At 36.9% G+C, this 24,160-nt stretch overlaps 1 protein-coding gene across 1 annotated transcript in view; it reads right to left on the bottom strand.

Annotated features, from left to right (window-relative positions):
* The window catches only part of GRK4 (G protein-coupled receptor kinase 4), a 27,316-nt gene extending 3,156 nt beyond the window's left edge, over positions 1–24,160 (bottom strand). The window contains exons 1-13 of the mRNA XM_010000268.1: positions 24,064–24,160; positions 23,799–23,911; positions 18,280–18,357; positions 17,031–17,131; positions 15,568–15,660; positions 14,112–14,175; positions 13,204–13,344; positions 11,700–11,890; positions 6,159–6,196; positions 3,575–3,664; positions 2,907–3,115; positions 1,973–2,110; positions 1,208–1,345 (exon numbers count right to left, since the gene is read on the bottom strand). Coding sequence (XP_009998570.1) covers positions 1,208–1,345; positions 1,973–2,110; positions 2,907–3,115; positions 3,575–3,664; positions 6,159–6,196; positions 11,700–11,890; positions 13,204–13,344; positions 14,112–14,175; positions 15,568–15,660; positions 17,031–17,131; positions 18,280–18,357; positions 23,799–23,911; positions 24,064–24,115 — 1,446 coding nt within the window. The 5' untranslated portion in view covers positions 24,116–24,160. The remainder of the gene's footprint in view (positions 1–1,207; positions 1,346–1,972; positions 2,111–2,906; positions 3,116–3,574; positions 3,665–6,158; positions 6,197–11,699; positions 11,891–13,203; positions 13,345–14,111; positions 14,176–15,567; positions 15,661–17,030; positions 17,132–18,279; positions 18,358–23,798; positions 23,912–24,063) is intronic.

Genomic DNA, 24,160 nt, shown 5'->3' with positions numbered 1-24,160 from the left:
GCATAAAGAGGAAAGAGAAGAAATGCTGACTGCTTTTGTTGTGAACCATGACATTAGGAATGTATGGGAGAAGGAATTCTTAAGACACCTGAGAGCAAAGACTTGAGGGAAAGCTCACTAACAAGAATTAGAAGAAAAAATAAGTACAAATATAAAATGACATCTGCACAGAGAGAAGAGAAGGAATTACCATCACCAGAATTCCACAACTACTTTCAACTTTATCCATCTAAGTGGAGTTACAGTTATTAAGCTCTTGTGCATTTCTTAATGACTGGATCATATTCTGAAGTTCAGAATTACAGTGTAAGAAATATTTATTTCTCCAACAGCCTAAGGTTCATGGCTTCTTAGTGAAGACTTTCTATGTCACATGACATATTTCAAATCTCCTAAAATTTTTTTTTAAAAAAAGCAAAAGGGAAACAAAAGGCAATGTACTTTTCCCTGACTTAAAATAAATTGCTCATGTTTGTGTGTTCAAGCTTTAAAGAAAATGAAAAAATCATACTGGGAAAGAAACGACACTATTAGAATTCAATGAAATATTAATTTCAGAAAGTTAGGAACATCTTGTAATAGGGAGAAGGCATTCATAACAAGAACTACAATTTTAAATAACAGTTACCAAGCCCTCTCAAATACAGACTGAACTGCACACAGAGGTTGCAAAATTCTAGTATTCTATGCAGAAGACTAGAAAAGTCATTCCCTGGGCAGATGAAAAAGCTGTAAGAAAAAGTTTGACTCACCCAATATTGAACAGTTTTGTTTTGAAAGTTTAGAAAAGGTGAATCTGCAGTTTTGCATTATTGTGTCACTTGAACACTGTTGATACAGGGGAATGAGACACAAACAGCTTACACTGCACCCACGTGCTGTCAGATACATTGAATAGCATTCTACCTCTCTCTATGCACAGCAATAGTGAATAACAAGGGACACAAGAACAAGGAAGATATGGTCAAAATGAGGCTAAATACTGTTCTGTATGCTGTACCTATGATGACAAGATGCCAGATTCCATTTATGCAAATTTACCACAGAACTTCAACTTTTAGAAAGCTGTTTATTGTTCAGGAAAAAAGTCTAAAGCAGAAACTTCTTTACATCTCTTAGAGGAAGTCAATACTACAATTATATTCATTATGAAATCTTCTATATTGCTGTGCTAAAGAAAATAAATCTTTTATGAAATATACAATACCTCATTTTGCCAAGGGATTGAGACACAACCCGTAACAAATTTGGAGTAGAAGTCATCATCTGTAGTATCCAGGTTCACTCCTTTTACTGTTGAGAACTGCTCTATGTCCAGGACATCTTTACAATACACGGCACGTGGCTGCAGTACAATACAAGATTGCTTCATTAAGGTTTTGGAGTCCTTGTTTGGGATATTGGGGACTTTTTGTGTGTTTTGGGGGTTTTTTTCCTAGATGAGCTAATGGGGACTGAAACATCTGCAATTTTATATTTCACTTTGCTAATCACCATATTACACTATACTACAAAACAAAAATGTAAGAACTTAAAAGACACTCTCCATAAGGTACCTGAGTAATTCCATCCATCCTACAAGTAACAGAAAGGAAATATCAAAACTAGAAACAGCATGCAACTTCTCTGGATTTCTTAATTGTTGTCATAATTCACTAATGTTCTGTCACCCTCCTTTCAACTCCAGAGTAAATTCTTCAAAGATAATCTTCATGTGTTCAGCATCCAAGCTATGGAAGCAGATTTAAGGGCCAAGGAATGAGCTACAAAGCTCCTTAGAGAAATATAATGATTGAAAATTGTTTTGTCATCTCAGATGAAATGCTACAAACCAATTAGTTATCAATAGCTACAATGGCATTCTCCTGCATATTTGACTAAAGGTTTCTCTGGAGTTCACATGATTGCTGATATAGAATTATGACAGTTGTTGCCTTTTTAGGTACTAATCAAGTCTGTCTCACCTACTTACATCTGGCAAGAATGGAGGTTCTAACATGTTAGCTTCCAGCCTCTTGAAGTTAATATTCTTAAAAATAGGATGTTGCTTTACAATAGCAGCTCCATCTTCAGTGCAACCCAGTCGTTCTGCTGGATTTTTAGCAAGTAACTACAAAGATACAGGAAAAAAAAAGGCTTATCCAGTGATATAATCCCATAATGAAAAAAAATAATTATATATATCACATCTTTCAATAAATTTATTTTGTTACTTGTTTTATTAGATGAAATTTATCATCATATCAAAATTAACAGGAAACCCGAAGTGTAACATTCTGGAAGCGAAAAGTTTTTCGGTAGACAAAAGAATGCCTGAAAGCAGAGCATTTGAAAATTATACCCAGAGTGATATAAAAATATTTTAACTGATGTCATGCAGAATTGTGGACTTTACTTACAGGAAATAAGAGACTTGCTTTTTTTTTCCAATGGGCTTAACTGATGCACATATTTTGCATAAACTAGTAAAGAAAACTTTTGAAGCTTTCCATACAGACCTGCCTCTAATTAAATTTAAGTACATGCAAGATCAAAAAAAAAAGCTGCTGCCTCATACAGACTCTTTTAGGCAAGGAAACTAGTATACCACTCTGCCATTTCTCCCCATGCTGTACTGAAGTTGAACAAGCTATCATACTCCATCTATAATTACATGTGGTTCAAGGCGTACTGAATCTTTTCATTGATGTGATGAAAAAACAGTTTATGCATCTTGAGAAAAGTCCTGAATTGTCAAAGTTTGATAATTGAACACTGGACAGACAATCAACTTCCAGCTGAACTAAAGAAAGATCTAAGGACTCCAGCTTTGAAAATCTTTCAACAGTAAATGTTAAAATGAAGTAGCTCATCTCTTAAAAAGGTTTAGAAATTTAATTTTCAAACCTCTACATCTCTTCACCCACCATCCTGCAGATGGATTTTGCCTCCTCTGAGAACTTGTCTGAATATGTTTCCTGGTCTTCCTTTACCCTCCGGTCAATCTCATCCCGTTTGACCCTTTCCTTGTGCTTCCTGAATGGAGACTGTCCTTCAATCATTTCATAAATCAAGCACCCAAGACCCCACCAATCCGGGCTGAATGTATACTTTTCATTTTTGAGCACTTCTGGAGCTACAAAACAAGAACAAAGAAACTCTTCTGTAGTTTGAAGAAATGTTAATTCCTGCAGTGATTACTCTGTCTATATCCAAAAAAGCACTTAAGTTCTTTAACACTTCAAATCAGTACTGTTTACAAACGAAGAATTAAGTTTTTCCAAAGCCTAGAAATAAATACATTGTCATGATAATTCATCTGCTTACCTGGGACCCTAAATCTCTCCAAACCTCAGAAAAAATATGTTTTCTTAAAGTTCTACCTAAAGCTAGAATTACCAGAGTTTAGTTTTCAAGTTTATCAGTAGCCTTATATTTGACTACTAACGTCTGCTACCACATATTGTAACCCTTCTTCCCATAAAATGTCTAGGAAATAGTCCAGGCCCAGTATAGTTCTTCAGACAAGTCATTCATATATTCACAGATGCAAATTTTCTGGTAAAACGTAACTAGCAAAGGATAGTTTACATACCCATGTAACCAACAGTCCCAACCCGACCTCGGACGGTTTCTCCTTCTGGAATCTGCACAGCTAATCCCAGATCTGAAATCCTGATGTGTCCTATTTATGATAAATCAATTAGACACAGTCAGCAAATAATAAAGTATTATCACTTTCCAAACTAAACAATTTCTGTAGCATACCTCAACAAAAAAAATAACCCAAACCGTCAAAACATATTCATAGCACTAAGTTTATTTAACTTAATTAGAATTGAGTAATTTATCATTACTCAGCTCTTTCTTAAATAAGTAAAGGAAGAAAGGCACAGATCTAACTGATTTCCTGAAGGTCATACAAAAAAAAAAATTGCTGTTAAGTACTCCAACTCCTAGTGCTGACACAGGTTGCTACTCTAAGATGAAGAGAAATGATGACTGCTCATTTCAAATTCAGTATTAATGCATCAGGCACGTGTATTTTTCCATTCTGTATTCCTGTCACAAACATTTGGCTTTCTGACTTCCTAAAAAAACTCCGGAATTTACTCTTCTTATTCCAAATGTGAGAAAACTGTAGCCTGAGACACCAGGTTTTCCTCTAACAAAGTACCGTAATAATGCTAAGCCCAAGTAATTGGAATTGTTATCCTCACTCCCACCTCACAAGAAAACCAGCCTACCCATAACCTACTTAGAATTATTTCTCTTGTAACATGTCAGTTCAATGTTAGGCTTTCTCCTTCTCATGACTCAATCTAATGTAGAGAACAGTTTCTATACGACTTTATTAGCCAAACTTCTCAAGTTGATTACCTTTCCTATTATGCATGGCATTTACACCAGCACCTATAATGTAGCAGTCTGGTGGCAGACCATGATTTGTTATGAACAACACTGTTGAGATGGAGAAACAGTTCAAGAAGAGCAACAGGAGTAAGTGCACTCCACCCTCCCTTACATTCCCATGGACAGGGACAGTTCTGTGCCGGACAGACTCCACAGCACATGATTCAAGATGGCTCAAGGCAACAACTTTATTGACAAGATTCCAATTTAAAACCACATAAGGTACTTTAAGAAAAATACAAAAGGCTAGACAGAACACAAGAGAATTACATTTTCAACTCGATTTTAAAACAGAAAATTGCCAACCGTCTGTAGTAGAAAGATTCAAGGGCAAAAACCAAACCAAAGCAAACCCACATTTATTTCTAATACTGGATATAAGGACAGAGACACTGCAATTTACAGGAACATCAGAGATTTACAGAATAATTCAGGCTAGAAGGACTTCAGAAAGTCTCTAGTACAACCTTCTGAGCAAAAGGTCAGCTGAAAGTGTTCAAGATTTTACAAATCCTTGTCTAGAAAACCACCAAGAGTGGACATTGCATTACCTCTCTGAGTGGCCCATTCCAATGCCTGAGTGTCCTTTGTGCATGCATTCTCTGTCATGCAAAAAGCTCTACAGCATCAATGTTAGTTAACAGCATGTTAATTTCTTATTTGCATGTGATAGAAAATCAAGGGGTGGGGAGACAGAATGGAGAAAGTTAAGTGTCACTCTGTATACTGGTCAGAAATAACTAAATGCTCTTAAGCAGTAAATGCTATTCTAAATACATTCAGCTGCTCTTCTATTCCCTGACATTGATGCAGTCCTTTCCAAGTGCAAGATCTGAGCTCCTGAAGCAATGTTCTAATTAGTCCCCTCTGCTTTCTGGAACAAGATCAAAAGTCTCCCTGGCAGAGAGAAAGCATGCTAGTGCAGTCCTGCGAGGTTACAGTTTTCCTCAAAGAAGCCTTCAGCTTTTGTAAAGCATTGCTGGAGAGAAAAATTAAAGAATGCATTTGATGTATAGCAAAGCTTAGCTCTGGGAAAATGCCCAAGCATGACCTTTATAGAAATTCATTAGTCAGAACATGCTGATTGTAAAAAATAATTGTGCCAATGACTTCAAAACCAGTTTTTCCTTAACTATATTCAGCAATTACAAGAACAAACTCCACAGCACAGAAGAAGGTAATTGCTGCACACATTTTACAATGAATTAAAAAAATTATTATGAATTTAATACAAAGTTATTAAAAATAATTAATTTGGCTTTTGAAGACAAAAAAACTACAAACGCTTCTTCATATTGTTTCTACTTCCTTGATTCCTTCCAGGCACATATGCATGAGTGACCACCAGACCTGTTTTAGTTGAAAAGTTAAAACAGAGGTGCTTCAGATTTCTTCATTATTGCTTAAACACTACCTAAAATTCTGGCCCCACATCTAAGAAATCATGTTTCCATAGCAAAGAAAAGACAAAATGAAAACAAATCCATACGAAAGTTTTAGCCATCTTAAATCAAGGAGAAGAGGGAGGAGGAGCAAAAGGGAAAAAGGAGCCATTTTAAGATGGGAAACTGACACCTCCAACGTCATTATCATTGTTCCTTAAAGACCCAGTATTTTCCCCTACTTTCTAAAAACTCTGGACAGTTTTTTCTTTACTAATTGTCAGTCAGGTCCCTTTTATCATTAAGAAATCCCTTTGATTTCTGGGACAGTATTAATTAGATTTGTAATTCCCGATTTCAAAATTAATTTTAATTTTTACTTACCACAGTCATCAAGGAGTATATTTTCAGGCTTCAAGTCTCTAAAAATTAAACAGAATAGAAATGTAAATTACTCAAAGGCAAAATTATTAGCCATCAACAAGTGCAACTGAGGCAACTTGAGACTTCTTGGTTCTAAGTAAAGCTGTTTTTTTCCAGTTTCCACCTATACACAAAAAAAGTGAGGATGAGGACCTATAATACCAATAATTTAACCACAGAACTTGAAATCCATTTTTTTCCCAACTCTCTAATCCATTTATATTAACAGCAGCAATTCATATATCACAGATTAAAAACCTTCTCTACAAAAAAAAATGTTCCAGCTTGTGCCCCTTGCCCCTCATCCTGTCACTGGGAACTACTGAAAAGAGTCTGGCTCCATCCTCCCTGCACCCACCCTTTAGATACTTGTAGGCATTAACAAGGTCTCCTTCAGCCTTCTCTTCTTCAGGCTAGAGTCCCAGCTCCCTCAGCCTTTGCTCATAAGGGAGATGCTCCAATCCCCCAGTCATCTTTGTTGCCCTCCACTGGATTCTCTCCAGCAGTTCCCTGCCTCTCATGAACTGGGGAGCCCAGAACTGCACACAGTATTCCAGATGTGTTCCAGACTCAAACTCCATTCCTTTAATTTGGACATGGAGCTTCTAAAGCTTTTTAGACCCTTAATGTAGCTAGGATTCTTTGCAATCAACTTCCTAAGACTGTCTACTACTTTTCTGTAAGCATTGAAGTTTCATGTGAAACATTTCATGGATATTAAATGCTAGCAAGACTGAGGAAATACTAAAAGGGCAATTAATTCAGTGTTGCAAGTCTGCATTTTATAGGCATCTTCTTGTACATTTTAGCCTTAAGAACAAAAGAAACTCAATGGGTTATTTGCATTTCCTACTCCCTCAAGGAAAATATGGGGAGTCACAGAAGCTGAATCAGAAGCTGTTCAGAGTTTACTTCTAGGATTTATCCTCTAGCAGATTCTACTGAGAACTTACATATTTTAAATTATGTAAAATATATGCATACGCATGGAAGATATGTATAAAATATATAATGTATATTATACATCTAAAACTGCGGTATACTTCAGAAAGTATCAGGACTGCAATACAATCTCAGACTTATTTCACCATAAATATTGTATGGGCAGGAACAGAGAAACAAAAATCAGTTCTTGGCTAAGATTCAGTTATTATTGGAACAGATTATTAAAAACAATATGTACATGTATGGGTATATATCGTTATGACAAGAATATTATTAATATACAAGCAAAAATGACTGAATAATATTTAAAAGAGCAATTTTAGGAAGAACCATTCCAGAATTTACATTTAAAATGAGAGAGAAATCTACACAGATGTATTTGCTTACCAAGAAATCTGTCTTCTTTTTCCCCCCAAATACTGATAAATCGATGCTCTGAAGTATGTGCACACACATTAAATGTTCATTATTTCAGGATATTAACTGTATAAAGAACTGAGCAAGACATTTTGCTTCAAAGATTTCTAAGTCTAGACAGTCCTCATGATGTTCATCATTTGATGTTAGATAAGAGATTACAACCCCAGAGAAATCAGGATGTATCACAGTACAAAACAAAAAAAGCATCAATCCCACACCAGTTTAAAAAAAAACAAAAGAAAATTCAGTGCAAACTTTCGGTAGAAACACATCTACTAATGCACATAACATATATTTAGGTCAATTAAAGTAAAAAAGTTTAAAGAGTTCCATCTCCAAGAAGGCTGATTACTAACCAAAAAACTAATGCTTACTTGCAGCATCTGCTGCTTAATAGAAACTGCTTCTGTTCTGACGTTATTTTGGTCAGTCAATAGTAAAACTTGTTTCTAGCCAAAATTCCCTCTCTTTAATGCTGTTAGATTCTAGGCCTAGCAGTTTGCAAAGAAGTCAGCTTTTGGAAGTGGTCAGCTATTCATTCTAGCTCTGGGACAGTAGCTTTAGGGGTATCAGCCTTCTCCCTCTTCCCCTCCTCCACCACAACAGAGGCCAAAGTCACAGTTTCCACTGGAATACACAGACACGAGACCTGCACTGGGTAACAGGCAACCCGAGCTGAAAACCAAGCTCAGAACAAGAGCTGGCAATGCAATTCTAGCCACAGAGGCAGCAGCTTTCCCTTATGAAGCAGAGAAAGGCCAGAGGACTGCAAAGCTCACAAAACTAAAAGGTTCATTAACAAAATTAGATAAAATTTCTATATTTGTTTTACATTGGACTGAACAAGCACTAGTGCTGTAACTTACACCAGCCTTCCTACAGAGAAAACTTTTGGGTAAATATCCTTCAGGGGATTCCACTGTAAGGATGTCTATTCTGAGCACAGACTCATATAATGGTCTGGATTGGAAGGGACTTCAAAGACCATCTAGCCATGGGCAGGGACATGCCCCACTAGACAAGGTTGCTCAAAGAACCATCCAGTCTGGCCTTAAACACTTCAAAGGATGGGGCATCCACAACTTCCCTGGCCAACCTGTTCCAGTGTCTCACCAACCTCACAGTAAAGAATTTCTTTCTAACATCTAACCAAAATCTACCCTCTTTCAGCTTAAATCCATTACCCCTTGTCCTCTCACTACAAGCCCTTGTAAGAAGTCCCTCCACAGCTTTCCTGTAGCCTATTCAGGTCCTGGAAGGCCACTGTAAGAGCTGCCCAGAGCCTTCTTTCCTCCAGGCTGAACGGCTCCAGCTCTTTCAGCCTGCCTTAATAGGAGAGGTGCTCCACCCCTTGATCATCTTCATGGCCCTCCTCTGGATTTGCTCCAGCAGGTCCATGTCCTTCTTGTGTCAGAAGCTGCAGAGCTGGACATAGTACTGCAGGTGGGGTCTCTCAACAGAGCAGAGGGGGAGATGCAGCCCAGGACACGGTTGGCCCTCTGGGCTGCAAGTGCACATTGACAGCTCATGTCGAGCTTCTTATGAACCAACATCCCCAAGTCCTTTCCCTTAGACCTGTACTCAATCCACTCCCTGCTCAACCTGAATTTGTGCTTGGGATTCTCCTGACTCATGTGCAAGACCTTGCACTTGGCCTTGTTGAATTTCATGCAGTGGGAGGCAGGCAAAGCACTACAGCTTCAAAAGGTCTTGAGCCTGATCTTTGATCTTCCAGGAATATTCAGTGGTAAGATAAGATAAGCACCTACATGAGTTTGAGAAGAAATCCTATGTAGCCACACAAATTACCTGAGAAAAAACAGTATCATCCTTGAAGAGTCAGGAAACTCCAGCAATTAATGTCCCTTTTGGAAAGCAGGCACTTGTTCCCTACTCTGTCTTATGCAAATCCTGTCTTTGCTCTATGTATTATCAGGCATTTTATGCAGCAGATGGATCAACAGCTCCAATACTGCCTGTTCCTGTCTGTTTGCTTATTTTTCCTATGTCAGAAACATATGGCAGGTTACAGATAGTTCCACCAGCTCAATTGCTATAACAAGGCTGTGCAGGGCCCTCTTTCCAGCACTGCACCTGTTCTTTTAATCCACTGGGAACCCCACTAACAAAATGGCACAACTGACTCAAGGGTCCTACAGGCAGAAGTAACACCCCTGCCTGAATGTAATAACTGGTATAAAGACACATGAAACACAAAAAATCCTGATGTTTTTCCACTTTATGAGGCACTGATGGTGACACACCCCAAACATATTTATAACAAATTCACTTTACTGTGAATACACAGATGTACAGCCACAAAAACAGCTTCTCAAAAAAATATTTTGTAACAGTGTGTTACAGAATTGAAGTCAACTTTCACAATTTAAGCTGTTTGTCTAAACAGAGTTTAAAGGGCCTCCTTTAAAGCTGGAAAACAAATGCAGTAACAGATCTTGAGATATGGCACCAAGAAAAAGAAACTGCTCGAATTTCAGAATTTCAGTGGTCCTACCAGTATGAAATGCATTCAAAATGACAGCAAAAAAACCCAAAACAAAACAAAAAACCCTTCTTTATTTTCTTGCCTTGGAGAATGAAAAAATACTAGTTATCATAATTCAGAAAAATAAATAATTGAATGAACGGAATTGTGCTTCATTATGTTCTACATCCCAGAACAACATTAAAACTAGAGGTTGCCAGCCTAGCTTCATTGGTGAGAATAAAATAATTATGGCAAATTTTCCCAATCTTGCTGTTTCACTAATCAGATAAATCACTGCATTGCTGCTTAAATGCATTTCAATTAAGATGCCTAATAGAGAATTTTGATTGTGTAACATATCACTGTAATTAATGACATTCTGAAGACTTCCATAACTACCTGCTTTGGCTTCTTGACTTTAAAACTGTAAAATTTACAGCTGTGCTCCTAAATGAATGGTACAAACAAGGAATACATATGGAAAAAAACAAATCAAAACTGCTGTTAGCAAAGGAGAAGAAAAAATACTTTGTTTTAAAAAATGTTAGTAATTTGATATTAAAAAGCACAGGGCTGAAAGTGATTCTACAGAGTGTAAATTATCCAAACATTTTCTAGTTTTAGTACTCAAGCATAGCAGAGTTGACAATAATTAGTCCCTTTTCACCTGTTTTCATACTGGGCAGGAACTCCCTTACTGAATGTCCTATACTGAATTGTTTAAATTACACCTTCAGTTATGATTATGATTAAATTTAAGCTCCTTTTCCTCTCAGCATACAAATCATTCAGTTACTAACACACATACAGGTAATTTGGTCCTGCATTTTGTTAGGAACAGAGAAATAAAAATAATTCCAACTCTTTAAGAGGAAGTTTTACTCAAGAGTTGGTTGTGAAACTACTTTTCTCTTTGCACATAAATTGAAGGTGATGCAAATTTTTAAAAACTGAAAACTGATGATGTAATAGCACAAAACAGGGCAGAGATGTAGACACTGAGACAGCTCCATGAGAAACCATGACCACTCCAAGATCTGGAATTATAGACAGAGAACACTAGTATTTTAAGGTCTTCTTGCAAGTAATAGCTAACAAGTTGGGCTTAAACACAAGGGCTATGGTACAATCTTACAATCTCAACTGCAATCCATGAAGCTTCTGACAGTTTCATTAATTCAAAAGTGGCAGCATTTATTGGAGGAAAACAAAATAAAAACAGAAGAAAGATGGCAATACGGGTTGTAACTGAGTCTTGGACATAGCAAGCAATGCAGCAAGGGACTTCTAGAGCCTTCTGTGAACTACTTTAGAGTGGACACCAGTACAATCCCATGTTCCTCAAATTTATTTGAATTACTAATGAATTTGTTTTGCAAAAAAAAACAACACACCAAAAAACAACAAACAAACAAAAAACCCCCAACTTTCAATCATTATGTTTTAGAATGTAGAGAGTATCTAGAGCTAAATTAACAGTAAGAAGACAGACCAGTAATTCTGAAGGACATACCCTGAAAAGATGAACTAGACAATTTTATTGCTTCTTATACTATTAAGTTGAAGCATAAATTTGTTTTAGTAGAAAACAATACATCCAATGCTGAACAGACATGTTCAAAATATGTGAGACTATAGATGACACTCACCTGTAAACAATTCTCTCCTTCTGCAAATCCTCCAGACCACAGCACAGTTCTGCAGCATAGAAAATAGCCCTTTCTTCATCAAAGCCAGGATTTCCCATGTTATATATGTGAAACTTCAAATCCCCTCCATTCATTATGGTTAATACTAAACACAGGGCATCTTTCGTCTCATATGTATATGATAAACTAACCTAAAAATGGGGCAGGGGGAGAAGACAACCATTACTCATTCATACACCCCAGTACAGTTAATTTACAGATATTTTTTTTTCCCAACAGCATAAGAATCCTTTTTTAAAAACAAAAAACAAACACAATAGGCAAGTAGAGAATCACTCCTGTCCAGTACTTGAAGAAATAAAGGAATTCAGACTAATCTGCATGTATGCACAAACCCTACATCACCATACAAAAGTTTAGTGACTTACCAGTTCAGATACCAGATTTACTCAGCTGCATGTTATCTATATTACACTTTGTTAAGATAATGTGTGCATATACCTTATTTCATTAATACCTCATGAATTATCCATTAAATATTAACAACTAAATGACAACAATAAAATGAAAAAATAAACTCAGGGGAAGTTTACCTGGTCTATCTTTGATCATTCTAAGTTATTTCACTGCTTAGTAATCAAAGCTACTAACAGACCTAATAAATATGAAAATAGCAGGTACTAAAACTTTCATTCAGTGGGATTTCTATTAAAAGTTATGTTGATTTAACATCCAACATACCTCTTTAAAGCTTAATACATGGCCAAGCAATATAACTAAGGCTGATACAAAAAAAACTGGTCAAATTTAATTCATATCTTGAAATGTATAAGTAGTTGAACCACAAATGCTACAAAAATACCTAATGATAAAAAAACCTCTACTATGTAAAGACACAGAAATGCAGGATATGCAGCTTCTAATGGCAATCAAATGGCAGACTCTCATGAAGTCACTCTTTTGTAAGTGCATTTATGAATGACCTCCAAAAATGAAACTAAAAATCAGCACTGATTACAGGAAAATAGGTGCATGGGAGGGAAGAAGGGGGTAAAAGAAACAACCAGAGAGCAATGCATTGGGAAAAGAGACAGAGAACAGAAACAGGAAAGGAAAAAATTGGATGGAATGAAGTATATGGAATATCCTCAAACATACTCAGTAAGAGGCTGTAGCAAAAATAGAATTTAAGAGACTATTCAAGTCTTAGTACTACAGAATAATCTATTCACCTTTAAATAGAGGTAAAAACTTCAGTGGCACCAGGATGCTGAAACACAACCTGATGTTTGCTTCTAAGTGAGAAATAAAGAGGGAGACTAAACTAATTCAACAAAAGATCCCTCTGCACAGAATTACTGACAATCACACACAAAAGATACTTATTATTCCATTAATTATTTATCTCAGGAGTCATACATGCTGTAAATCAATTAAATAGTCTTGTGCCCACAATCTCCTGGAAGAAAAACTTCCGAGAATAAGATCAGAAGTAGATACTTACTACAAATCTACTATTCACTTTTTCAAGAATTCTTTTTTCATTTAGAGCCATTGATTCTCCTTTCCTCTTCTTTATTCTCTTTTTTTCTAGCTTTTTACAAGCATACATTTTTCCTGTTGCCCTTACTTGACAGGCACATACCTAAAAAGAAGGAAGGTGTGTCAGAGATGCTAGGGGCTTTTTAGAATTTTGTTTAAAAGTAAGTTTTCATTTTCTTTTTTCACACTCTTACATGCCCTCGGAAAGCACAAGGTCTGCAAGCATCAATACAGAGCTTTCACCCATGAAACAACTTTAAAGGGTCACAAAAACTGCACCAGAAGTAGATCAAGTTATTTTACAGGGCCAAACCCATTTTTGTTGGGGTTGAATAGTTCAGTAAAGCTGTGGATCTTGTGCTAGTGAAACACCTGACTGTGTTTAACAATCAATAGGTGCCCAGACAAGCAGGACAGAGGACAAACAAACACCCATGCCATAATCAAGCAGGAGTCAAATAATAGTAATTTAGTAACCCTTCTTCCCCTTCAACATAGGCTTCTGGTTAAAGCATGGAGAGGGATAAAAACCCCAATGAATTATAAACAGATTGAATAAATTCTATAGTTTTTTAATCATATTAATTAATATTCTACCTAATTATTAAGCAGAAACTACATTTTCATTGCCAAATGAAATTTCTAAACAGAAACAACTGCTGCTAGTCAGTACAAGTATTCTCCAACTTTGTGCATGACCTACAACACTTTAACTAACAGTCTAAAAGTTTTGATAGATGACAGTTTGCCAGGTGATGTGTCAAATGTAGATTGTTAGAGTCAGGAGTTAAAAAAAATACTCCTCCTTTGTATTAACCTTCTTTTTCTTTTTGTAAGGATTGCCTGGCAGAAAGATACTTCTGTACTCACCTCTCCAAATCCACCTTTGCCTAGTACTCGGTAATGCCTAAATGTGTGTTTGGTTACTGGTTGTCTGATGAACAGAAATAAACAATTAGTGCAACAGAAATTACAAGAGTCAGTAATGCCCTCCCCACCCCGAGGTCTGTCCTGATTTTCTCCTTCCTGATCTATGACATCTGAACAACAGTTGCCTTAACCTCATGAAGACAGTATTATAATAAACTGAATTTCAAACAAAAGGGGTGCTCTGGTTAGAAACATTGGCTCCCTCGTGTGGTCAGCAGACATTCATAATAGCAGGAAAAAAGCTGATCTCTCAAGCCCTGTGATTGTTTATGGTTACACCTTATCTGTTCTCGTCAACAGTCAACTTATCACCTCCAGTTGTCTCCCTTAGTTGCACGATGCTGACATGTAGGCTGCTTTTCAATGAGATCATGCTTACAATGCAGCAGTTAAAAGATACATAATTTCTGATTTTGCTTTGCTGTTTTGCATTTACAAAAAATAAACACTTGGGGTATGCAACAGCAGCTCAGGAGACAAATTGTGAAGGAAGGTACTGATGTAGTGGAAGAGGAACAGCTAACTGGAGGCACTAAAGGAGTCAGCCATTCTATGCTAGGGCACTCCTAATCATAGAATCATAGATCATAATAATGTATGAAAGCAGGTCTGTTTCATGATGGTGTGGGGTTTTTTAGTTTTGTTGTAGAAGAGCACTCATTGCTAATGCAGTAAACAAATAGAGGTTATTTTGGTAGAGAATTCGGTGTAATTGAGTAACTTCCCTAGTTCCCTTCCTGGCTTTTGCTGGTAAGTCAGTCAAATAAAAACACTGGATAATTTGATTTACTATACAATTAATGCTCAAGCACCTTAATGTTTGAATACATGATCATGATACAAAGCAGTGCTGAATCGAATTAATTTGTATCAATTTGCCTTCTGAAGAAGTCTGGACATTTGTTCAGTATTGATTTAAAAGCCCAAACTAGATTCTGATATATACAAATCTTGCTGTCTTGTAATTGCTAGATCTGTGTCTATGGCACCCTGAGAAACTTATTAGTTACCCAGTCACCTAGAGGGTTATAAAGCTAGATTAATCTGCTTATTAACCACTAATAAGACCAACTTTGAAACTACAGGATGATAGTGTTCCCAAGAAAGACTAGTTTCCCACTGTACACTTGAGAGCCAAGCATACATCCATATGATAATAAAATTTCATTTACACAATTCTAATCTACCACTTAAAGACTTCTGGATAGATAAATCCATTGGAGTACTGGCTCTCTCACTGTCAAAGTAACAACATCCTTTACATCTTGTCTTTCAGATCATAATTTCTTAGACAGGCAGTGTCATTCATTATATCTCTGCAGTATTTCTAGCATAACAAGCAGAACTGCCCACAAGCAAAGCAAAATTATAATGCAAATATTATAGATAAACTTACTTTTCCAGCCATTTCCACTGTAAAAAACGGGAAAAATACACACTTTCTTGGTAAGCTTCAAAAGGTCTTTTGCTTAGATATTCATGGACAATTCTAGCAACAGGGAAGAAAAAAAAATAAATCAATCTTATACTGAAAAAAAAAAATTAATCAGGAGGTGTTATCCATTTATTAAAATATACATATCAATGTAGCTGAAGGCAGAAAAACATTATCACTGTGCTTTACAATGGTTTTAATGTAGATGTCTCACGAAATGAGTACATGTCACAGATAATTGTTCCTGTCAAAACACTAGGGAGTGCTAAACTATTGTTATTTATTGCAACTAGAACATTTGACCTCTGCATTCTCATTGTCTGCAAGTCCACCTAAACATCAGCCTGTCGATAGCTTTGCAATGTGCATAGGACCCCACAAATATGACCTCTGAAAGATATTTACAGGAAAGTACCTACAAGTTTTCATACATTCTTTGGAGACTAAGTTAAAATTTATTCTAGAATTTGAAAGTGAAATACCATAACTGCCATATTCCAAACTGAACAGAAGGTACCTTATCTTTGCTCTTAAACTAAATACACTGAGGGGAAGAGTTGTGGGAAGAAAAAGTGAAAATTCAAACTGTATTTAGATTGTTATTGGACAGAGGAAAGGGGATGACCTCCCCGACAGATCCTCCATTTGAGACATGTTTTACTAGGCGTTCTCACCCTCCTTTTCAATCTTATAATCTCAGGTTGTCATAAAGTATGATTATTTTTGTTGCTGCGGAAATGACCCAAGCAGTGACAAAACGGGTTGTAATCCTTCAGACATGATCAAGCATGCCTTGAAGAACCAGTAATATTAGAAACATCAAGTCTTTAGAAAGATATGCAACACTGGTAAACATGTACCATCCCTCCAAGAAAACCCTTTGCTGCTGCTGCTGTGTGAAATACCACTTCATGACTTCAGAACGAAATCAAGTTGTATTTGTTTGTGTTAACTATCATGATCGATCCTCTAATCAGCCATCTTTATGAATATAACTGTTGGCCTCACTTCAACCCATCTGCAAGAACCATAAATTGTGTAAAATTGTTCAGAAACTTATCAAGCTCTAGTTTATAAACTTCATTTTTTTTCCATGTACCTTCATAATGGAAGAGAAGTCTCTCAAAAGCTAAAAATACAATAAAGAGAAATATTATTCTACCTTAAAGAATAGTTGGTAGCAGATAATAGTGTGATTTTATGCAAAAATACCATTAATTAAAAAGCTCTGCAAAAAATCAAACTCCTACATCACATCTGAAGAAAATCTAGTCCTTTAAAAAAAATCTGCTTCACATTTCTTACCTACACTCATTCCAGAGATCAAATGCACTCCTGGGTGTAATAACTTTCATTTCTCTCAGAAACACACAATTTTTTTCTCTTGTGATACTGAAACTTAGCACGATGGGTTTTTAACTTACCTAGTACAGTCCATAAAGAGATCCTTGGAAGGGTTCTTTTCCAGCCTTGCTTTACACTCATTTACTGTTTCCTGAGGTATTTCTGGCAAGTGTGCTGCAGACTTTGCATAATTAAAAAAAAAAAAAAAAAAGAAAAAAAAAGGCAACAATGAAAGCAATTTTGTAAATCCATTAAATGAATAAAAGTTTTGTGTTAGAAGTGAAATGAAATCTGCTAATACAGGAGAAGGAAAGGAATTGTTTGGCTAAAAAGAAAACCAAGAAAGTAATACTCAGGCAACATTTTTATGTGTTCCCTATTACAGAAAAATGCACTGAAAGCTATTACAGTTATTTACTATTTCTGAATCTGAGGAAACAAACTTGGCAATAAGTAAAATTGCTTTTCCCTTCTGTAAGTCTACCACCACAAAAGCAAGTTATCTGTTTGGTTTGGCAGGATGGAAGAAAGGGGTAAGAAACACACAATTTGGGAAACTATTTCAAACCAACCTAAGGAAACGTTTTTTTGCAAAAACTGCATGTGACTTATGGTCCCAAAGAAACTCTTATCTGCTCTTAAGGCATCTGCAAACCTTAATTTGGAGTGAAGCCTTCTCAAGATGACCAAAATAAGAGAACGAGCATCAATTCATAGAAAGCAAACATCTAATTATAAATCCACAGAAAAGCTTATATTGGACACCAAAGATCAGACTCTTAAAACTCAATCAGTGCAATCCCATATATGCTAAAGATCAGCTATTAATGATCTACATGCAATATACAAAGAAACAGACTGCTACAGAACAAAACAAAACAAAACAGCATTTCACTATGTGAAAAACTGCAGCAATTCTGAAAATTTACAGCAAACCAACCAAGGCCCCACAGGAATCTGAAAGAAGCCTGAGAATTTCAGTAATTCCTCATTCTTATGTCATCAGACTACAAAACTCTTGAGTTAACTTGTTTATAGCTTTTTTAGGTGCTAAATGAGTTTGTTTAAAAATATATCTTTACTTGACACCAGTACTCTAATTAAAAACATAGAAGAATAAATCATCTTATAAGCAGAGATTAGTCAAGGTTTCTACTCAAGTTGCTAAGTCTCACAATTTTAGGAGTTAGCACAGTCTTCAGAAAAGCAAAAATGCGACTAAGGAAATTTCCAAGTTGATTTACCAAAAATGACACGGTCACTAAGAACTGTATTTATCTGACATTTCCAAAACACTTGAGAAAATATGTTGCAATGTAATATATTTACCCCATTAGTGAAGTACGTCTCTAAAACTTGCAGGCCACAGTCTATACGCTTTTCATCTGAAGATACCTCATATTCTGCCTAGGGGAATTGAATTGAAAATTAAATTTCATTCAGAGCTATTTGGCACTATGGTCTTTTACATGATGCAAGGTAAATTTTATCAAGAATAATACAATGCTCCTAATATAAAAGGAACTGAAGGCTCTCATTTTTAAAAATCTCTTTAAAGATGTTTAGGCTAACGTAGTGAAGCATACATGAACAGTCTTAAAAAAAGGCACATGGAATTTAATTTTTGGAAAACAGATGAAAACTAACAGTCTAAATGTGATTACAGAAACTGCATGCTAGAGGAAAAATTAGATCAATTACAATGGAATAGTATTTATGTAGTATTATAGGACAGAATGATCCAGATAATTAAATAAGAGTCCAATAATCAGCTTTTTCCTCGCTGTGTGGGGTTTTTTTTCCTTCATGTATGTTCCTTTACTACAGTCTTGGGTAAAACTAATAAAACTACTATTTTCAACAAGGTCATGTTAAATGGAAATAAGTAAGATCTAAACCAACACCTGGTTCATTCTTTAAGAAAATAAAATGAAGCAGATACAAAATTTTGTGAAGCTTTTGACTTAGGATACTGTGATGTAGAAAAAAACATGGTGCAATGCAGTGGTTTTTGGAGATTAACAACTGGTAGCTTAACAGATCTTCAGAGGTAGATACTTATGAAAAACAAACAACTGAACACATCCTAGTATCAGAAAACTTCAAGGACTACTCACTATTAATAATTTTAAGGAATAATCTAGAAGCAGGCATCAAAAGTTACTACATTTCAAGACAACACAGATCTGGGGAAAGATGAATTTGTGAAGAGCAATCTCAAACAGCAACCTGTAATAGCTTCATAAACTAGGCCAACTCAAAGCTGATTTCATACCTTAGAATGTAAATGAATGCACCTAGGAACAAAGAATACATGACAGAACTCCAGAATGGAGGACTACATCACACTAAATATTAGTTTGGTTGATTGGAGCAACAATCATTAAAAAACTCACAGGAAGTTCCCAGTGATTGACCTGATCAGAAGAGAAGTTACATACCTTTATAAAGAAAACTAAAATACTGAAAAATTACAAGAACCAAACCCCCACACAATACTGGAAATAACAGAATTCCTGAACTCTAGTTCTGTAGTTAAATGCAGCTAACCCACACTGACTCACTGCTAAGTCATCAACATCTTTTTCTGCAGAAACATTATGGTATTAACCACTTCAGCACAGTACTTAAATCCGTAAACAATTGTAAGCCACTGTTTTAGTTGTTTTAATTCTACAACACTCAGTCTAATGCTAAGGAATTATTCTGCAACTACCAAACAACCTGAGCAGATCAGAAAACTTAACCAACCACAGCAGTGCAGTTACCACCTTTAACATCTTCAATTATGCCCAGGTAGTCACTGATTTCATAGAGTCAGGCATACTGTTTTAAGCAACGAATGTTTAAAAGGAAGTTTAAGAGACAGCCTTGTCAACTAATTTCTGTTACTCACAGAGCTTAAGAGGAAAGTTTGAGCTGTCACCCATTCCTTTTTATACTTGAGCAACCTTGTCCCCAGCTAGTGAAATGAGTCACTAGATGATTGGATAACTGTAATTCCTCGCTTTAATTTCTGTCCCTTTTAATTTAGTTATTTCACAACTTTCTGTAAAGTCAAGCTGACTCCAGACTTTAAGGTCACACCCTGTCACAAGTTAAAGCTTACCAGCCTTAGCATTCCAGTACAGGTAGACAACATAGCATTGTACTACCTTGATTCTGCCATTTTGGCCTCCTGGAATAATCATGCTACTGAAATTGCATAGCTCCATATAAGACAGTCAGAAAACTCTTAATTAAGAGGCAAGGCTGTTAAGACTATGGCATTTTATGGCAAAAAGCTTATTTTCAGAGAGATTAATCCTAAAATGCATTAAAAAGTAAAAAATAAAAAGCTGGCAAAAACCAGGTAAAAATCCCACAACCTCAGCCTTTCCCTTCACAAAACCAACAAAAAGAACAATCCCTCAATCCAATTACAAAAAAAGCTTGAACAAGCTTGCTGTAGACCAGACCAGAAAAGGACTAACTTAGGAACTATCTGCAAGAAATAGCAGGTATTTTACCTCACTTCCTCAATCAAGACGGCATACTAGCTTACAAGAGCAAGTGTAGGGTCCTGCACCTGGGGAGGAAGAACCACACACACCAACATAGGTTAGGGGTGGACCAGCTGCAAAGCAGGATCTGGGACTCCTGGTAGATAGTAAATTATCCATGAGCCAGAAATGTGCCTTTGTTGCCAAGAAAGCCAGTGGAATCCTGGGATGCATAAGGAAGAATGTGGCCAGTAGGTTGAAGGAAGTCATTCTCCCCTTCTACTCTGCCCTGGTGAGGCCACATCTGGAGAAATGGGTCCAGCTCTGGGCTCCCCAGTTCAAGAGACAGGGAACTGCTGGAAAGAACCCAGCAGAGGGCAACAAAGATGACTGGGGAATTGGAGCACCTCCCTTAGGAGGAAAGCCTGAGAGAGCTGGGACTCCTTAGTCTGAAGAAGGCTGAGGAGAGACCTTATTAATGCCTACACGTTTCTTCTCACAGGTAATTAGCAATAGAACAAGAGGGAATGGCTTCAAGCTGCAACAGGGTAGGTTTAGACAGGAGATTAGGAAAAAAAAATTTCACAGAAAGAGTGGTTAGACACTGGAATAGGCTGCCTATGAAGGTGGTTGAGTCACCATCCCTGGATGTGTTTAAGGATCATTTGGATGTGGTGTTGGTGGATATGGTTTAGGGGAGAACTTTGTTGAGTAGAAATGATGGTTGGTCTCAGTGATCCCAAGGGTCTTTTCCAACCTGAATGGTTCTACGATTCTAAGTATCTAAAGGGTGAGTGCAAGGAGGATTGAGCCAGACTCCCTTCAGCAGTTCCCAGTGACAAGACAAGGGGCAAGGGGCACAAGCTGGAACATGGGAAGTTCCATTTAAACATGAGGAAAAACTTTGTTGCAGTGAGGGTGACAGAGCACTGGAACAGGCTGCCCAGGGGGGTTGTGGAGGCCCCTTTTCTGGAGATAGTCAAGACCCCTGTGGATGCAATCCTGAGTAATGTGCTCTAAGGGATCCTGCTTTAGCAGGGGAGTTGGACTAGATTATCTCCAGAGGTCCCTTCCAACTCTGACAGTTCTGTGATTCTGTGATTTTCAGATCATGAGAGTCATTCATTACAGATTATCTTGTTCTTAAGAGAATTCCATTTCAGTCATTTCCAGACATACTTTTTCACCTTGATTTTTCAAATTACAGTTAAAAGAAGAAAAAGTTAATTGTGAAAGCAACCCTTACCTCACATTATCTCAACTAACGCAGACTTTGTTAAATCACTGAAGTGTTGCAAGCGACATAACTCTATAGGTTACATATTTCAAAACAATTCAAAATTTTCATTTAGTGTAAAACACAGTTACTTTTTAGAGACAATTTCACCTGAAAAAGACATGTCTACCTTAGTCATGCCTGAGATTTTTTTTTCTCCTTTGTGCTGCCAAAGATTTTGTTACTGTTTATCTAAGCTTTTAAGGATTAAAAATGTGTATGGAAGTTGTAGCCATTAAGGGTCCATCCACAGTTGTCAGTGGTCTCGTCATTGTTAATTGCTCATTAAAGGCTTTGATTTACATTCACTTCAGGATATTTAGCTCCACTGTTCTGGATTTCCATGTGATACATTCCATGTCTCCAACTGTCAAACTGAGCCCTGTAATTCAGTGCTAGAAAAGCTCTTAAGAGTCACACAAGTATGGTGAGATGCACCTGGGGAGTAAGCCTAATTAATTGCATAAAGATTCATTGACAAATGTAAGGCAATCCTACCTACTTGACGCTAAAGTTTCTTTTTAGTTGATCAAGTGCCTCACTTTATACTCCCATAGGGGGAAAATATGATAAAGTGGGGGGCACAGCAATAAGCCCATGTACTTCCTTATACCCTGCACCTTTCAGAGCCATCTTGCATTCTAATACTGTACTTTGGGATGCATGTAAGCAGCAGCACACTTCTTCTACACTACTGCTATCTTTGATCATTTTTTTCCTGAATATAAGAACAAAAATGGGTGGGATATGGAAAACGCTTCTTTTTGCAAAAATCTCCATTTAAGACTTTATCTTACTGCTCTTGGATTAACTCTGAGGCACAAAAAATAAAAAGCTCTGAGCTTTTTTATTCTCTTGTTTTAAGGACTGTTGTGTGCCTGTCTACTCTTCTCATTACTTTCCCCTCCCCATGAGGGTTTTCTCTGAGGAGTTTTACAAAACATGGCTGCAGGCACACTTCCTTCCTCCCCTCATTCTTTAGCATTAGATACCAAGATGCAAATGCATCAAGACAAAATACACTTCCTTTTCCCTTGGTCTCTAAAATCTGGTTTCCCTCTTTCCATAGACGGTTCCCTAAATTTCCATCTCCATTGTGTTTTTTTTTAATTAGCACATTCTGTCTAGCCTCGGGCTTCCATGCAAGTTGCAACATTTTCAAGTCTATGTTTACAACATTTTCAAGTCTGAGTATCACAAGTAATAAACGTACACACATCCTTTTAGGCTCAAGTAGTCAGGCAACAAGTCTTTCTAAAACTGTCTCTTGTTCCCCTCATGCCCTTTCTTGTAGTTCTGATCATGCCAAGACAGCAGAGATTTTATAATTTCCCTTTAAGAACACAGAGAGAGTTTTTTGATACTCATCAAAACGTTACAGCTTTACAGGTGGCAAAGAGTAAATTGCACTATATTTTCATGGATGCAGCATCACTGAACAGATGTGTTTAGAGACAATTAATATTCTAGAAAACTGTTGTGTGTTAACCCTGATAGGCAGCTAAGCCCCACACGACCACTTGCTCACTCCTCCCGTGATAATCAGAAGAGAAACTTACAGGTTGAGGAAAAGACAGTTTAACAGATAAAGCAAAGCTGCATGCACGAGCAAAACAAAATAAGGAATTCATTTGCATCTTCTCATCAGCTGGCAGATGCTTAGCCATTTCCAGGAAAGCAGGGCTTCATCATGCATAACAGCTACTTGGCAAGACTAACACAGTAACTCTTAACTTCCTCCCTTCCTCTTTCTTTCCTCCAGCTCTTATTGCTGAGCATGGTGTGATACCATATGGGATATCCCTTTGGTCAGATGGAATCAGCTGTCCTGGTCGTATGCCCAGTCTACTCACTGTTGGGGTAGCGTGAGAAATATAGAAGGCCCTCTGTAATCACTGTTCAGCAATAAGTAAAACATCCTTGTTATCAACACTGTTTTGGTCTAAAACCAAAACATAGCACAGCACGAGCTACAATGTAGAAAATTAACTCTATCCCAGCCAAAACCAGCACAGAAATCAAACTTTTTACAAACAAAAATGTATAAGCTTATGCCTACTCCTATTCATCTCCAGTTTCTTACTGCTTACCACTGCATCCAGAAATTCAATGCATCTTTTCAAATCTGGTCTGGAATCACAGAACTGTCTGAAGAGAAGTCTTCCTATGGGCTGTTTGTCACAAAGTTGGTTATAGTCTCTTTCTGAGAAAGAAATAATAAGTGTGTATATTTGTTTATTTTTATTTTTGGCATAAGTTACTCCTTACTCCCAGTTAACACCACCAAAATGTTACCCTTCCCTTCTCAAAAAGAAAAATAATAAAATCAGGCAGACCATACTGCAGGACACGTACCGATTGAGCATCTGATACCTTCACAGTGACTAACAGGTGGCAACTTCAGCATCTCTTTCCATTTTTTACTACGCCCACTCCGTTTGCCTACAAGAAG

The sequence above is a fragment of the Chaetura pelagica genome, unplaced genomic scaffold (assembly GCF_000747805.2).
Source record: "Chaetura pelagica isolate M959 unplaced genomic scaffold, ChaPel_1.0 scaffold116, whole genome shotgun sequence".
In the NCBI taxonomy this organism is placed as follows: Eukaryota; Metazoa; Chordata; class Aves; order Apodiformes; family Apodidae; genus Chaetura; species Chaetura pelagica.
Note: the sequence above shows the minus strand (reverse complement) of the source record. Positions and strands in the feature narration are given on the sequence as shown.